Source organism: Pongo pygmaeus, chromosome 8 (genome assembly GCF_028885625.2).
Source record: "Pongo pygmaeus isolate AG05252 chromosome 8, NHGRI_mPonPyg2-v2.0_pri, whole genome shotgun sequence".
In the NCBI taxonomy this organism is placed as follows: Eukaryota; Metazoa; Chordata; class Mammalia; order Primates; family Hominidae; genus Pongo; species Pongo pygmaeus.
Window position 1 is genome coordinate 69,929,268 of NC_072381.2, and position 17,847 is coordinate 69,947,114.

At 43.7% G+C, this 17,847-nt stretch overlaps 1 protein-coding gene across 4 annotated transcripts in view; it reads left to right on the plus strand.

Moving 5' to 3' along the window:
- The window catches only part of MICU1 (mitochondrial calcium uptake 1), a 257,449-nt gene that overhangs the window by 236,610 nt on the left and 2,992 nt on the right, over positions 1–17,847 (plus strand). For all 4 annotated transcript variants that reach the window (XM_054503610.2, XM_063670503.1, XM_063670501.1 and 1 more), the window contains one exon: positions 12,267–12,356. In XM_054503610.2, the coding sequence (XP_054359585.1) occupies positions 12,267–12,356 (90 nt within the window). The remainder of the gene's footprint in view (positions 1–12,266; positions 12,357–17,847) is intronic.

A 17,847-nucleotide genomic window follows, 5' to 3' on the forward strand; every position in this document is an offset into this window, starting at 1 on the left:
TTATTGAGAGTTAACTATATGCAAGAAATTGTGCTGAACATAAATTTTGGTTTTAAGTTCAAACCTGGGTTTGAGTCCCTGCTATTCACTAGTTTTGTGGCCTTGAACAAATTCCTTAAGTTCTCAAAGCCTCAGTTTCCAGATCTGTAGAATGGTGATAGTAGAATACTTGTTTCAGGGTTATTGTGAAAATAAAAAGAGATAATACTATATTAATATACTAGGTTGACATTAAAAATTGTACCAAACTGCCTGTTCTGGTTTTCAACCCATAGGTGCTGGCTTTCTTCTGCCTGTTTATCTTATTAGGGGGCTGGAAACAACCTATACCAACATGGCAACATCATAAAAAGGTTTTTTTTTTTTAATCACCCTTAAGAAAATAAAAGCACCAGATAAGGCTTACTCTTTGTTCTCTGAGGAAGTGGAATCTACTGCTTTTTTTAGTCACTTTTGACATTTTTATTAGCTTAGAAGTTCTAAGTTGTTTATACTCAATTAATGAGGATTGAAGCTTCTAGGTTCTTCTAAGTTTCATCATTCATCCAAAAATTATTGGTGTCTCTGCCTTCAGAAGGCTTTATTAAAAAAGTTCTCTGTTCCTAGGAATATCTAACCCCTATTGATATGTCTCGTATCTTCAGCATTCAAGGGGGAATTCATTAGACTGTAAACTCTCAAAGACTTGAACCATGTTTTCTACATCTTTGCGTCGTATTCAGAGCCTAGAACAACTCTTTATATAAACAGATGTTTGTTTATGTTATGTAAATGAATTAATTCTAGACCTTTCCAGATCCTGCAAAGGATGATGAAATACTCTAGTAAGAGCGTAGGGTGAGGGGAAGAGTGTTAGGACTGTAGCACCTTCCCATGTCATTAATTTCCTTTGACTCCTTGAGCAGGTCACTACTCTGACCCTCAGGTTGGAGTTATAAGTATCTCTAAAGGTTCATGCATATTTGAAATTGTATGATTATAACTAAATCAGCCTTTTACTGAATGAAGTAATGTTTTAAGTGACATGTCATAGCCTAAAATTATATCCAAATCTATTGCCTCACAGAGACTGTTAGCCCAACTTGTTTACGTGAAATCTTTATGAAAGTGAACTGACTTATAATTGTCAGGTACATTTGAAGTAAGAGCAAGACTTGAATTCCCAAAAGAAGTGTGGCAGTTTTAATTTATTTCCTTGTTAGGAAATGTAAAACTTAATTAGAACTTGGCTAGTTTCCCTGTAAGATCTAATTTATGGAGTTTGGTATAGTAGGTAAAACAGAATGATGGTTCTGTAAAGTGCACTCTGTCAAAAAATGAGTGCAGGCCAGACACAGTGGCACAACCCTGTAATCCCAGCACTTTGGGAGGCTGAGGAGTTCCAGACCAACCTGGGCAACACAGTGGGACTCTGTCTCTACAAAAAATACTTTAAAATTAGCCAGGCATGGTGGCACACACCTCTAGTCCCAACTACTTAGGAGGCTGAGGCAGGAGGATCTCTTGAGCCCAGGAGGTTGAGGGTACAGTGAGCTATGATCATGCTACTGCACTCCAGCCTGGGTGACAGAATGAGACGCTGTATCAAAAAAAAAAAAAAAAAAAATTAGGTGGCAGGGGATGAGGGATGAGTGTGGCTCTATGTAAAGTAGAAGTTGAGGAACTTCAAAAAGACATTCCCTTGTCTGGGCACAGTGGCTCACGCCTGTAATCCCAGCACTTTAGGAGGCTAAAGCAGGCAGATCACCTGAGGTCAGGAGTTCAGGATGAGCCTGGCCAACATGGGGAAACCCCGTCTCTACTAAAAATACAAAAATTAGCCTGGTGTGGTGGTGGGCACCTGTAATCCCAGCTACTCAGAAGGCTGAGGTGGGATAATTGTTTGAACCCAGGAGGCAGAGGTTGTAGTGAGCCAAGATCACGCCACTGTACTCCAGCCTGGGCGACAGAGTGAGACTCCATCCCCCTCCAAAAAAAAAGACATTCCCAGTCATAAATGCCTTCCCCACTGGCCAGTTTCTGTGATTCAGAGTGTGGGCACAGCATAGCTGTGTTCTCTGCTCAGGATCTTAACAAGGATGAAATCGCAGTGTTGTTGGGGGGCCTTCATTTTCATCCAGAGTTCAGGGTCCTCTTCAGAGTTCTTTCCTGCTGTTGGCAGAATTCAGGTCCTTTCACTTGTAGGACCAAGGATTCCTTTTCCTTGCTGGCTGTTGGCCAGTCATTGCTCTCAGCAGGTGACTACAGCTCCTTGCCACCAGGCCCCTCACAGCATGGCAGCTCACTTCTTCAGAGCCAGCAACAAAATCTCTCGCCTCAGTCTGCTAAGATGGATTCTTACATAACATAGTTATGGGACTGACTAGCCCATCACCATTCTCATATACAGTAACCTCATCACAGGATTGTCATAGTCACAGGTTCTGCCCACCGGAGGAGAGGGGATTACACAGGACATGTGGACCAGAGGGTGGGAATACTGGGCGGGGGGCACCTCAGAATTCTGCTCAGCACACCAGCCATCATTTTAGAAACCTACACCTTTGGTTTTATTATTCAAGAGCTTCTGAAGATAGGGACATTTTAACTGATTTAAATTTTAGGGCTGGAAGATAACTTAAAAATCATTTTGTTTAAACCCTTACTTTGTTTTTTGGTTTTTTGTTTGTTTGGTTGGTTTTTTTGAGACAGAGTCTTGCTCTGTCACCTAGGCTAGAGTGCAGTGGCGTGATCTCAGCTCACTACAACCTCCGCCTCCTGGGTTCTAGTGATTCTCCTGTCTCAGCCTCCCAGGTAGCTGGGATTACAGGCACGCGCCACCACACCCAGATAATTTATATATTTTTAGTAGAGACAGGGTTTTACCATGTTGACCAGGCTGGTCTTGAACTCCTGACCTCAGGTGATCTGCCCAGCTCGGCCTCCCAAAGTGTTGGGATTACAGACATGAGCCACCGTGCCCAGCCTGCTTGTTTTTAACATTCATGAAGGGAAATGACTTGCTGAAATCACAGACCAGAAGTTCAGTTTCAGCGACTTCCACACCAGGGTTCTCATTAGTACCCTGGCACCTACTGCTGCTAGAAGGACCTAGAGAATTACATCGAGGACTCAATGCTTTTATGTGATGCCAGAAAGTGTGGCAAGTTCACAGCAAGAATGTAGGGAGAGCATACCCCAGACAGCCAAGACATGGCAGGAAGGCAGGAGTGTCACAAAGATATGTAAGGAAGAGATTACAACAGGAAAAAAGCTCCTATTTTATAAATTCTTTTAAAGTTTGTGGGAGGCAAGCTCTTGCACTTCAGTTCATCATTACATTTGGTAAAAACATTTATATGTGAAGAGGAGTGTTGGCCAGGATTCCATTCATTTAAGACAGAGTCATCAATTTTTAAAGTAAAATTATTCATGATGTAGGCAAGGAAGCTCAAATTCTGAAATAAATGTTTGCTTTATGAGGCATTTTCTCTGCAGAGGCCTGGTTTATTTTCCCAAATTTAAAGTCACTTAGCAATTCTAAAGATTGATTCTGGCTTATGATCACTTTGAATATATTATGATTTAGTAAAATTAGGTAAGTGCCCTAAGGAGGAGGAGAGCTGCTTTAGGGATTCATGATTACCATCATGAATTACATCACAAAGAGAAGAGATGGGGGTAGGATAAACTGTTAAAGCATCCACATAAATAGATAAGGAAAGACAAAATCAGCCAACATTACATCCCACTGAGAAAAAGATCAGAAAAAGAATGGTTACTAGAATTACATCAATATTGGGAAAGTGTAGAGAGGAGTATTTATTATAAGCATTGCTTCTTTCGGGGTTTCAAGGTTTACTACCTTGAGAAGCCTCGGAAGTTTTAATAAGACACTGTGGCTGGGCCCAGTGGCTCATAGCCTGTAATCCCAGCACTTTGGGAGGCCAAGGTGGGTGGTTCGCTTGAGCCCAGGAGTTCAAGACCAGCCTGGGCAACATGGTGAAACCCCATCTCTACAAAAAAATACAAAAATTAGCCGGGCGTGGTGGCGTGAGCCTGTAGTCCTAGCTACTTCCGAGGCTGAGGCGGGAGGATCATTTGAGCCCAGGATGTTGATGCTGTGGTGAGCCGTGCCCTCACTACTGCACTCCAGCCTGAGCAACAGAGCAAGAACCTGTCTCAATTAAAAAAAAATTTTTTTAATAAAATTTTTTAAAAATGCAAAAACTAGCCAGGTGTGGTGATCCACACCTGTAGTCCCAGTTACTAGGGAGGCTGAGGTGGGAGGATCAGGAGCCCAGGAGGCAGAGGTTGCAGTGAGCCATGATCTTGCCACAGCACTCTAGCCTGAGCAACAGAACCAAGACCCTGTCTCAAAAAAACAAACAAAAAAGACACTTGTAAAGGTGACTATTTAGTCTTTAATTTCAACAAACTGAATTTTAATGTATCAGTAGCTCTCAGTTTAGCCATCAGAGATTCAGACTCTGTTATAGCTGACCCCCACAGACCACAAAGGAAATAATTTTTTAAAGAGAAGGGGAAAAGTTACCTTCTTCTCAAGATTGAGATAAGAATAAATAAGGAACTGGTTAAATAAACAAGTAAATTATGATCCATCCTGTCAGTGGAATACTATGCAGCTATTGAAGGAAGCTGCTCACGTCCATCTGGAATTATTTCTAAGATATGTTGTTAAGTGAGTGAAGCAAAACAATATTTAGTACACCACCATTTTGTGGGAAAAGGGAAGAAGCAAATAGTACATATTTGATTTTATATCTACAAAATATTTCTGGGGAAACTAGTGATATTGATTGTCTCTGAATGACTGGGTGACTGCGGTATAAGGTTGGGAGAGAGACTTCACCCCTTTTGTACCATTCAAATTTTGAAGCAGATGAATATATTAGCTAATCAAAAACATCTTTTTTTTTTTTTTTTGAGACAGGGTCTTGGTCTGTTGCCTAGGTTGGAGTACAGTTGTGCAGTCACGGCTCACTGCAGACTTGAACTCCTGGGCTCAGGTAATCCTCCCACCTCAGTTTCCCAAGGAGTTAGGACTGCAGGAGCGCACCACCATGCCCAACTAATGTTTTTTAAAATTTTTCATAGAGATGGGGTCTTCCTCTATTGCCCAGGCTAGTCTCATTCTTGGCCTCCCAAACCACTAGGATTATAAGCATGAGCCACCACACCTGTCCTAATTAAAAACAACTTTTAAAATAAAGCTAACAGAATGAATATTTAAACAGTGTGAGAGGGAAAAGCAAGTTAATATTGGACGGAGTCTTGCTCTGTCGCCCAGGCTGGAGTGCAGTGGCATGATCTTGGCTCACTGCAGCCTCCGCCTCCCGGGTTCAAGTGATTCCCTTGCCTCAGCCTCCTGAGTAGCTGGGATTACAGGCGTGTGCCACCATGCCTGGCTAATTTTTGTATTTTTAGTAGAGACGGGGTTTCGCCATGTTGGCCAGTCTGGTCTTGAACTCCTAAGCTCAGATGATCTGCCTGCCTTGGCCTCACAAAGTGCTGGGATTACAGGCGTGAGCCACCACGCTTGGCCTGTTTTAAAGACTTTCTTGCAAGGAGACTTGACTAGTCCTCTGTAAGATTTCTTCTAATGTACTCGCCCCCTGCACCTTCTGTTCTAACTCTCTAATCAGGCCTTAGCACTCCTTCCTGCTTTTAATACTGTATTCAAACAGAAACCCCCAACCCACATCACTCACTACCATACATGTGCAGTTGGTCTCTTTTCTCCTTTAGAATTCAGATACAGGCCGGGCGCCGTGGTTCACGCCTGTAATCCCAGCACTTTGGGAGGTCTAGGCGGGTGGATCACCTGAGGTCAGGAGTTCGAGACCAGCCTGGCCAACATGGCGAAACCCTGTCTCTACTAAAAAAAAAAAAAAAAATTAGCTGGGCATGGTGGCAGGCGCCTGTAATCCCAGCTACTAGGGAGGCTGAGGCAGGAGAATCACTTAAACCCGGGAGGCAAGGTTGAAGTGAGCCGAGATCGCACCACTGCACTCCAGCCTGGGCGACAGAGCAAGACTCCGTCTCAAAAAAAAAAAAAAGAATTCAGATCCAAAATGTAACTCGTACCAAATACACACTATTCCATTATTTCCCATGTGTGTATTAATATATCTGATATCTATCTCTTCTACGTGTTTCTCCATGTTAATGTGTGTGTGTGTGTGTGTGTGTGTGTGTATAGATATATATATACACAGTCTCCTCCACTAAACTGTGATTGTCCCATGGGTGTGTCAGCTGAAATCATTGACTACCTAATGGTGCTTGCAGAAATGCTAGCCCTTTGTGGAAAAGATGTGATGGGGACTTTTAATAAACCCAGATACAATGCTAGACAATGGCAATAAATCTTACTGCCAAGTTAGTTTGTACCAAATTAAGCGTGTAAGCCCATTGAAGCCATCATCTGAGATGATGCTCTCAGGCTCAGAAAACAGATCTTCTCCATGGTGTGTCCTCGAAGTTAGGAGCTAGGACTAGCAGCATCACCTCTGACAGTCAGGCAGCCTGAGTACACAGGGGGTCAATGGGCATAGGGCCTAAGAGCACCGTACAGAACAAGGAATTGTCATCATTTCCATTACTCGTAGACTGCATTGCTCTTGGCTCCTTAAATTGCTAGTTCTCCTAAATGTTGTCCTTTCCCCTCCCCTCACCCCAGAACTAGGTTAAAATGTGCATTTGTATTAACAAAAGATCACGGAAGGAGATATAAAAGACAGGACACATGCTCTTTAAGGAAATATCCTCCCCCTTGTTCCACCCAAAGCCATCTAGGGATGGACTTAAGAAAATAAGACATCTGCATCAGCCTTTCCAGGGCTGAAGCAGAACCATCTCCCCTCACTTAACCTTGGCCATCACCAGCCAGCTTTTGATTTTCTCCACTGCAGTCCAGTAAGGCAGGAATAGTACATGGCCACACAGCTTAGAGACTGTCAGCTCAACTTGTGGTACCACCTTTCCAAACACCTTTGCATTAGGAAGAGGCAGGTAGCTCCTTACTGGGTCATGCTGCCTAAAGCTGTATCTGTGCATCAGAGGCAGCTGTGGAGAAAAACTCCCAGGGCCACATTTGTTACATGTGCTTTTCATTGGATTGCTGTTGAATGCACTTTTTAAGTTGGCCCTAAAATTGTCGGTATGAGTTCCTAGGGAATACTCAGTGTCTTCCACTGTAGGAGGTAGTCAGATCCACGGCCAACCTATAATTAATGCTGGCGCCTCACAACTCCCAGTTATTCAATTATTCATCCCTCACCAAAAGGACTTGAGTATTTCCCATGTGACTTTTCTTTAATCTAAACCCTTTCTCCTTAGGGTGACAGATTCATGGAGGAATTGCTATTGTCCATATATGGAAGGGATCATGTGGACCCAGTGTGTATAGGGAAAGGGCACCAGCCAAAATTCGAGACCCAGCTCTGTTACCATCTAGCATTGTGACCCTGGGCAAATTATTTAACTTTACATTTCCTCTGAGGTATCTTCCAGTTCTAAGATTCTCTGATTCCAAGTGGACATTTGGGCTCTCATCACTCCAGAGCTCTTCTGTTTAACTATTGTGGTGAATAGATTTATGTATGTAGTTTCTGATATTATATCACACAAACTCAGGGTTTATTTTTACTGTTGAAATGGCCAGTCATTAATCATGCCGGAGAGTAAATTGGGGACCTGACACAACTCAGATTCTGCCTGGACTTTTTGAGTACCAGTTGAGCCCACTTCTACAAATTCTCTCCCATCCCAATCTAATAGGAATCACCCAGTCGCACTTAAACCCATTGTTCAGGCAGCTGGGCCAGATTTGTACAAAAATACATAGTATTTGGAAAGCTAGGCCTTTGCTGGGGTGCCTTCATGCTCCCTGTAGACGTCTTTCAGATTGGGAGCTGGAATCCCAACCATCAGTCAGCATCATCAAATAGGGAGGCCAGAATTCCAGTACCAACAACTGGTCTGCATAGAAAAGTCGAGATCTGGGAGGAAAACTTGTTCTGCTTGTTGCGATTATGACTCGATTCAGAGATATTGGAAGCAAATATGAATGAACCAACTCTCAGGACCAGCTGTCAAGCACTTGGCTTGTAATCTGCCGTCATCCCACTCATCCCAGGTGCTCCTAGTTTGACAGCTCACCAGCTAGTTAAACGTTGGCTTCCTGCACGACTCTGATTCATACCCCAGGGGCCTATAATGAGGATCTTGTACCAGGAAAGGGGACCCCAGCTAGGCTGTTTGCTAGCTAACATCCCAGTGGTTTGGGCTACAATAAGTTAGCAGCCCTAGTTCTTCCTCCTGTGGTAGGAAGGACACCAGAGCCCTCTCCATGTGAGATGGAACATAATCTATAACTTTCTGTGAAGAGATGGCATCTGTAATGAGGCATTCTTACTGGAGGCCTCCAGAAGTCCCTATTCTACAACCACTTAATACCAATTTAATGAGCCTCTCACTAGAAATTGTCAAGAGCTCTCACTGACATCCTTGAGTATTATTTAATTAATGGTTTATTTACAGGAAAGGGCACCATCTTCATGGGGAGAAGATGAGTACTTGAAATGTCAAGACAATTGCAGAAGGCTGTGCCCTGAGAGAATGGAAGAACTGGGAAAGAGAAAAGGAAGTTAGAAGCTTAAGGTTGATGTGAAATGCAGAAAAAGGAATGGTTAACAGAAAGTGTTCATGTTTATCTAATACAGAACAGGTTCTGATCCCCTTCTCAGGACACATTTCTGTGGCAGCGAAGAGTAAAGCTGTAGGCAATCACAGTTTAAGCGCTTCCAGTTCCTTCTGATCTCATTCTGTTTTCACTGAATAATCTTTTGAGGTTAATCTTCTGAGGTGAATGGAGTTTCCTTAGTAGCTTTCCTACTGGGAAGTATAATGACCAGCTGTCATCATTGTAGTTCTCTTAACAGTTACTATTCTTATTGCAAATTGGCCTGATTTCTGTTCCTTCTGTGGACAGTTTAGTTAGCAAGAATAAGTTCTTCCTGAGCCAAATCAAGTATCTAGATTTGTGAGGCTAAATTTCTAAACTCTAGAGCGCTACAGTCTTGTAGATTTCCCAACACACATCTCATGAATATCCACCACAATATCTTATACTTCAGTCTTTTAGTACCAAAGAATGTTAATTTCTTCTTCACCCTAACTCAGATCCTGGGAGAAAAGATGGTATATTTCCACCCCATCCTCACCCTCAGATTCTAGATGACACCAATAAACCCTTCTTTGTGCTAGTAAGCCGCCTCAGCAGTTGTCTGGTGGCATCCCTCCACTTGAACATGAGAAAATTAAATCTAAAGAGATCAAGTGACTCCATCCGGGTCACACAGCACGTTGGTGGTGGGGCCAGAACTGGAGCCCAGGTCCCGTTACTCCAAGCCTTGTTTTCTACCGCATTACCTTGCTCCTCTGCATTGCTCCAGTATTTGCATCTGCTGATGTTGAGGGCACTGTGGTGATGTATTAATTAATTCTTGCATTGCTATAAAGAACTACCTGAGACTGGGTAATTTATAAAGAAAAGAGGCTTAATTGGCTCACAGTTCCACAGGCTGTAAAGGAAGCATGACTGAGGAGGCCTCAGGAAACTTACAATCCTGGTGAAAGGCGAAGAGGAAGGAGGCGCGTCTCACATGGCCAGAGCAGGAGGAAGAGAGAGAGGTGGGAGGTGCCACACACTTAACCAGATCTCATGAGAACTTGCTCACTATCATGAGAACAGCAAGGGGGAAATCTGCCCCCATGATCCAGTAACCTCCTACCAGGCCTCTCCTCCAACACTGGGGATTACCATTTGTTTTTGGATTTTCGGGGGTTTTTTGTTTTTGTTTTGCTTTTATGAGACAGAGTCTTGCTCTGTAACCGAGGCTGGAGTGCAGTGGCACAATCTTGGCTCACTGCAACCTCCGCCTCCCAGGTTCAAGCGATTCTCATGTCTCAGCCTCCTGAGTAGCTTGGACTATAGGTGTGCACCACCACACCCAGCTAATTTTTGTATTTATTTTAGTAGAGACAGGGTTTCACCATGTTGGCCAGGCTGGTCTCAAACTCCTGACCTCAGGTGATCCACCTGCCTCGGCCTCCCAAAGTGCTGGGATTACAGGTGTAAGCCACCATGCCTGGCCTGGGAATTACAATTTGACATGAGATTTGGGTGGGGGCACAAATCTAAACTGTATCAGGTAAATATATGGAGGTGATAGAGGCAAAGAAAAGATCAAATGCAAAAAAAATGACAAGATGGGCTGATAACAGGAACTGAAATTATAGGAATGCGATAAACAAGGCACAGTGGTTCTAGTTTAAGTTCACTTGGCTTCTGGATGAATCTAATGTGATGATTATAGAGAGCTCTTCATTACCAGCATAAATGGAAATTAATCCTTTCCTTTCCCTCATATTTTACCTCACTTAAAATGTGTCCAGAAGCAATAACATGATTTATAGGTGTAGCTAGACCAGGTTTGAGGATAAATGAGAGAGAAGGCAGTGGAAATTGCCTGGTCCTTCCTGTCTTGTCTTTCATGAGAACCCAATTCTAACATAATTGCTAGTGTTTGACAGTAAATGTCCGGGAAAGAGAAAACAGCAAGAGAAAAGTGATTTTTTGCTGAGGTCTAAAAATATATATTTTTTAAAAGAAAGATATGCATCCTGAACTATTGGCCGGGCATGCTGAGTGCGGTGGCTCACGCCTGTAATCCCAGCACTTTGAGAGGCCGAGGTGGGCAGATCATCTGAGGTCAGCAGTTCGAGACCACCCTGGCCAACATGATGAAACCCCGTCTCTACTAAAAATATAAAAATTAGCCAGGCGTGGTGGCGGGCACCAGTAGTCCCAGCTGCTCGGGAGGCTGAAGCAGGAGAATTGTTTGAACCTGGAAGGCAGCGGTTGCAGTGAGCCGAGATCACGCCACAGCACTCCAGTCTGGTGGACAGAGTAAGACTCTGTCTCAAAAAAAAAAAAGAAAGATACGCATCCTGAACTATTAAGACAAGGGCCAGTGCATATCCCAATGGGCTCAGTTGGAAGAAGTCTGGTGCAAAACCAGTAGGGAGGAGGGACAGAGTTGGGCAGGGAGGGCTCACTGTGCAGGCACTTAGCTGTCATTCAGCCACCAAGGCGTGAAGCCTTAGTGTACTCACACCACAGACAAGCCTCCTTGTTCCACCACCCATTTGTATATTTCTATAAATATATATATATATAATATATAAAAATATATATGGCATAAAATGTGCCATTATAACCATTTTTAAATATACAAGTCAGTGGAATTACATTAATTACATTCACAATGTTATACAACCATCACCACTATTTTCAAAATTTTTCCATCACCCCAGACAGAAATTCTGTATACATAAAGCACTAACTCACCATTCCCCTCAGCCCATGATAACCTCTAATCTACTTTCTATCTACAAATTGAATATCAGGCACTTTTTATTTTTTGAGACAGTGTCTCACTCTGTTACACAGAGTGTTACTCCAGTAAGTAGTGCCATCTCAGCTCACTGAAACCTCTGCGTCCTGGGCTCAAGCTATCCTCTCACCTCAGCCTCCCAAGTAGCTGGTGCGCACCACCATGCCGGGCTAATTTTTGTATTTTTTGTAGAGACAGGGTTTCGCCATGTTGCCTCAGCCTCCCAAAGTGCTGGGATTACAGGTGTGAGCCACCACGCCTGGCCAGCCTAGGCATTCTTAATTAACTATACATACCTCCTAAAGTGTAGCAGCAGTAGAAAAGAACAGAACTTGAGGTGAAAAGGAGGGAGGTTATGAATAAAAACTCAATTATCATTTTCTTTTCTTTTTTTTTTTTTTTTGAAACGGAGTCTCACTGTCCCAGGCTGGAGAGCAGTGGCGTGATCTCCGCTCACTGCAGCCTCCGCCTCTCAGGTTCAAGCAATTCTCTGCCTCAGCCTCCCGAGTAGCTGGGATTACAGGCACCGGCTAATTTTTTGTATTTTTAGTAGAGACAGGGTTTCACCATCTTGGCCAGGCTGGTCTTGAAGTCCTGGCCTCAGGTGATCCACCCTCCTCGGCCTCCCATAGTGCTGGAATTACAGGCGTGAGCCACTGTGGCCAGCCTAACTTATCATTTTCTTAAATGTGACTTAAATGCAGTTGAAAACTTGTATTATAACTGAGTCGTTTTATCCCCTGAATCAGAGAAAGCAAAATGAAAGTCCCTCTCCTGTGCTAATGCACCTCTTTCTTTTTTCAGTGACCATGCAGCAGGTGGCCAGGACAGTGGCTAAAGTGGAGCTCTCAGACCACGTGTGTGATGTGGTGTTTGCACTCTTTGACTGTGATGGTGAGTGGGGCCCTCTGGAGCCGGGAGGGGAAACAGCCTAGCTGCCCTTAGAGGCCCTGTGTATAATGGAGCCTTGCATACAGCATCGGTATACCAGTCCATCCTCTTCAAGCTACCCACCTTTCACACATCAGCAGCTCAGCCCTTGGCATGATGATACTGAGAAATCGAACCCCTGGCCCTGGCTTGTGTTTTCCATTTCTTATAATTCCAATATGCCTATAGGCCTAAATTAATTTATGACCATAAGCATCTTAAAAATGGAAACAAAAATGTCAGACTCAACTTGCTACTTAGCAGATACGGAGCACTCAAGTATCTGAGTGTCTTTAGAAAGAAGACAGTACTGATCTCTCCACCACCCAGGGCACATTCCAGCCAGTCGCATTCCATCTCCATAGCATTCCAGCTCCACACAGTGGTCTGCTGTGTCTGTGGCCACTCTGCTCTGTCATTTAGCCCATTCAAGAGATCTGGTTCTGGTTTGACCTTGGCATTATTTTTTAGATGTGGTAGCTGATATACTAATAACAACAATAACAATGAATGCTTACACTTTTTCAGTGCTTACTATGAGCCACAAAGTTACTCTGCTCATTTAATCTTCTGACCTAGGTATTGTTATTGACCACTTTTTACTGATGAGAAAGCTGAGACCCAGAGAGGTTAAGTAAATTTCCTAAGGTCACAAAGATAATAGTATTTGGGAGGCTGAGGCAGGCGGATCACCTGAGGTCAGGAGTTCAAGACCAGCCTGGCCAACATGGTGAAACCCTGTCTCTATTAAAAATACAAAAATTAGCCAGGCACAGTGGTGCGTGCCTGAAATCCCAGCTACTCGAGAGGCTGAGGCAAGAGAATCACTTGAACCCGAGAGGCAGCAGGGAGCAGAGATCATGCCACAACACTCCAGCCTGGGTGACAGAACGAGACTCTATCTCAAAAAAAAAAAAAATAGTAGATGGCAAAACCAGGATTTGAACTAAAACTGTACTGCCCCCTCTGTTTTATTTACTATATTACCACCCTCTCTTACCCCACAGCCAGTATTTGTTGTTCATCATCCTCCAGAAAGCTGGGCTAATGGAATTCAAGAGCCTGCTCAAAAGCTCCTGCCTATGGAGCTTCCCTTTTGGTCCCAGCATAAGAATCACTTCTGGGCTTTTTTATTCCTTAACTTGGTTCCCTGAGCTTTTTAAGGGTAGTTGCAAGTCCTTTTCACCTTCCTACCCCTCATAGGACCTTGGATAGTACTTCTCACATAATAGGTGTTCATTAACTTGAATTATTTATGTTATTAAGTTGAACTTGAGTTATTTAAATCTCTAGCCTTGGCCTGGCGTGGTGGCTCATACCTGTAATCCCAGCACTTTAGGAGGCTAAGGTAGGAAGATTGCTTGAGCCCAGGAGTTTGAGACCAGCCTGGGCAATATAGTAAGACCTCGTCTCTACAAAAAAATTTAAAAATTAGCCAGGCATGGTAGCACATGTGTGCCTGTAGTCTCAGCTACTCAGGAGGCTGAAGTGAGAGGATCGCTTGAAGCTGGGAAGTCAAGGCTGCAGTGAGCCATGATCGCACCACTGCACTCCAGCCTGGGTGACAGAGTGAGACCCTGTCTCAAAAAATACAATTAAATAAATAAAATAAATCTCCAGCCTATACCCACAAAACTAAGGTTGAACTCAAAGGAAGCCCTGGGGCTAGGTTAAAGAGATGGCCTCACTCTCAGGTAGGGGCAGGTTTATTCTCTAGAGCTGCCCTGTCCACAGTATGATACCACCAAGGTACATGTGGCTATTAGCTACATTTAAATTTAAACTAGCTAGTGGCTACTGAATTGAATAGCACAAATATAAAACATTTCCCACATTGCAGAGAGTTCTAATGCACAGCACTGCTGTAGACATATATTAGCTTTCTCCAGATTTTTGTTTTCACTCCATTCACTTCTAGGTGGTTTAAATTTTTTCCAAAAAACATTTATTTTTATTATTTTTATAATTTTTGAAGCCAATATCCAAGAGCTGGTCTGTGAAGTAAATATGGGAATAAATGCAACTAGCTTCTCAAGTCCCCCCTTTTCCCAAGAAGTCCTGGAAAATGATGTTTGATTTTCTAGCTTTTTAGAAAGAGGCTCTGTCAATATCTACTTAAATCACCTTTGGAAAATTATTTAACATCTCTGAGATTTATTTTCTTAATCTAGAAAGAAAAAAGTATACTTAACAAAAAGCCATTGTTATTTTTACCACTTCAAGATCTTAGGTCAAAATGCCAAAGGAAAGCCTGTAGAGTGGCTCACAACCGTAATGCCAGCAACTTGGGAGGCTGAGATGGGAAGATCGCTTGAGGCCAGGAGTTCAAGACCAGCTTAGGCAACATAGCGAGATCCCATCTCTACAAAAAATAAGTTTAGCCAAGGTGTGGTAGTGTGTGCGTGTAGTTCTAGCTACTGGAAAGCTGAGGTGTGAGGATCACTTGAGCCCAGGAGTTTGAGACTGTAGTGAGGTATGATCCTAGTGCTGCACTCCAGCTTGGGCAACAGAGCAAGACCTCATCTCAAAAAAAAAAAAAAAAGAACAAACAAAATAAAGTGCCAGGGGATGGAGAATTCGATTTTCAAATAGACTTCATCACAGATTTTAGAATTGAATTCACAAATCACACATGCATGCCAATAACATACAGTTATAGACCTGGTTCACAGTAACAAAATCCACTCATAGTGGTCTTGTGGTCATCTCTGTCCTTATGGAAGCAGAAGGTAAACCCATAGTAGTTTGAATGAAGTGACTTCATATTTTTTCATTTTCAAGCTTTCTTTTTCTATTTTGTTTTTGTTTTTGTTTTGTTTTGTTTTGTTTTGTTTTTTTGAGGCTCACTCTTGTTGCCCAGGCTGGAGTGCAACAGCAACAGCACGATCTTGGTTCACTGCACCCTCTGCCTCCTGAGGTCAAGCTCTTGTTGCCCAGGCTGGAGTGCAATGGCATGATCTCGGCTCACTGCAACCTCCGCCTCCTGGGTTCAAGCAATTCTCCTGCTTCAGCCTCCCGAGTAACTGGGATTACAGGCGCCCACCACCACACCCAGCTAATTTTTTTTGGTATTTTTAGTAGAGACAGGGTTTCACCCTGTTGACCAGGCTGGTCTTGAACTCCTGACCTCAGGTGATCCACCTGCTCAGCCTCCCAAAGTGCTGGGATTACAGGCATGAGCCACCGCACCCAGCCTCAAGCTTCTTTTTATACAAAGTGTAAGAATCCTGTTTAGAATTTTGTTCTCTTAATTACATTTTTTTTAATTTGTTTTTATTTTTTTAGAGAGAGGTCTCACTATGTTTTCTAGGCTGGCTTCAAACTCCTGACTAAAGTAGTCCTCCCTTCTTGGCCTCCCAAAATGGTGGGGTTACAGGCGTGAGCCACCACACCTGCTTTGTCACCAGGCAGGAGTGTGGTGGTGTGATCATAGCTCACTGTAACCTCAAACTCCTGAGTTCAAGTGATATCCTCACCTCAACCTCTTGAGTAGCTTTGGAGGCACATGCCACCACACCCAGCTAATTTTTTTTTAATTTTTTTGTAGAGAAGGGGTCTTGCTATGTTGCCCAGGCTTGTCTCAAACTTCTGGCCTAAAGCTGTCCTCTTGCTTTGGCCTCCTGAGTTGCTGAGATTACAAGCATGAGCTGCCACACCTGGCCTACATTTCTTTTTTTCTTTTTTTTTTTTTTTTTTCGAGACAGCATCTTGCTCTGTTGCCCAGGCTGGAGTGCAGGGGCACAATGTTGGCTCACTGCAACCCCCACCTTTCAGACTCAAGCAATTCTCCCACTTCAGCCTCCCAAGTAGCTGGGACTACAGGCAGGCACCACCATGCTCTGCTATTTTTTAATTTTTTGTAGAGACAAGGTCTCACTATATTGCTCATGCTGGTCTTGAACTCCTGGGCTCAAATGATCCTCCCACCTCAACCTCCCAAAGTGCTGAGATTACAGGTGTGAGCCACCATGCCCCACCTTGGCCTATATATATATATTTTTTTTCTTTGAGATGGAGTTTCAGTCTTGTTGCCCAGGCTGGAGTGCAATGGCACAGTCATGGTTCACGGCAACCTCTGCCTCCTGGGGTCAAGCAATTCTCCTGCTTCAGCCTCCCAAGTAGCTGGGATTACAGGTGCCCACAACCACGCCTGGCTAATTTTTCGTATTTTTAGTAGAGATGGGGTTTCACCATGTTGGCCAGGCTGGTCTCGAACTTCTGACCTCAGGTTCTCCACCCGTCTCGGCCTCCCAAAGTGCTGGGATTACAGGCATGAGGCACCGCGCCCGGCCTTGGCGTACATTCTTGATAAGCCAAATTATTCATTACTTTTCAGCCAAGCAAGGCTTTTTTTTTTTTTTTTGAGACGGAGTCTCACTCTGTTGCCCAGGCTGGAGTGCAGTGGTGCGATCTCGGCTCACTGCAAGCTCCGCCTCCCAAGTTCACGCCATTCTCCTGCCTCAGCCTCCCGAGTAGCTGGGACTACAGGCACCCGCCATCACACCCAGCTATTTTTTTTGTATTTTTAGTAGAGACGGGGTTTCACCGTGTTAGCCAGGATGGTCTCGATCTCCTGACCTCGTGATCCGCCCATCTCGGCCTCCCAAAGTGCTGGGATTATAGGCATGAGCCACTGCACCCAGCCCAAGCAAGGCTATTTTTTAAACTTTTTATTATATTGCAATATAATATACATATGGAAAAGTACAATTTTTTTTTTTTTTTTGAGACAGAGGCTCACTCTGTCACCCAGGCTGGAGTGCAGTGATGCCATCTCTGCTCACTGCAACCTCCACCTCCCAGATTCAAATGATTCTTATGCCTCAACCTCCCAAGTAGCTGGGATTACAGGCGCCCACCACCATGCCCAGCTAATTTTTTGTATTTTTAGTAGAGACAGGGTTTTACCATGTTGGCCAGGCTGGTCTTGAACTCCTGGCCTTAAGCAATCTGCCCGCCTCGGCCTCCCAAAGTGCTGTGATTACAAGCGTGACTCACTGTGCCCAGCCTGAAGTACAAATATCTTAAGTGTACAGCTTGGTAAATTTTTAAAAAGCTGAACACACTTGTATAACCAGCATTATTTAGAAACATCACATTACCAGGACTACACAGCCCCACTTGGTACCTCCGGTCACTTCCTTCCCCAAGAGTCACCACTTTTCTGACTTCTAGTAACACAGTTTTACCTTTGTACTTTATATAAATAAGCCAAGTGTTTTTTTGTTTTGGTTTTGGGTTTTGTTTTGTTGGGTTTGGTTTTGGGTTTTGTCTTGCTGTGGGGGTTTCCTGTCTCTGAGGATGCCCATACTCTCTTCAGCCAGAAAACATGAGCCAGTTTAGGTTTTGGGTACTTTACAGAAGTAAACCATTTATTCCTTCTTTCCACACTTCCCAGACCAATCATGAGTAGAGGTAGGTTTGTGGGTTTCCTGCTATCTTATCACCACCAGTA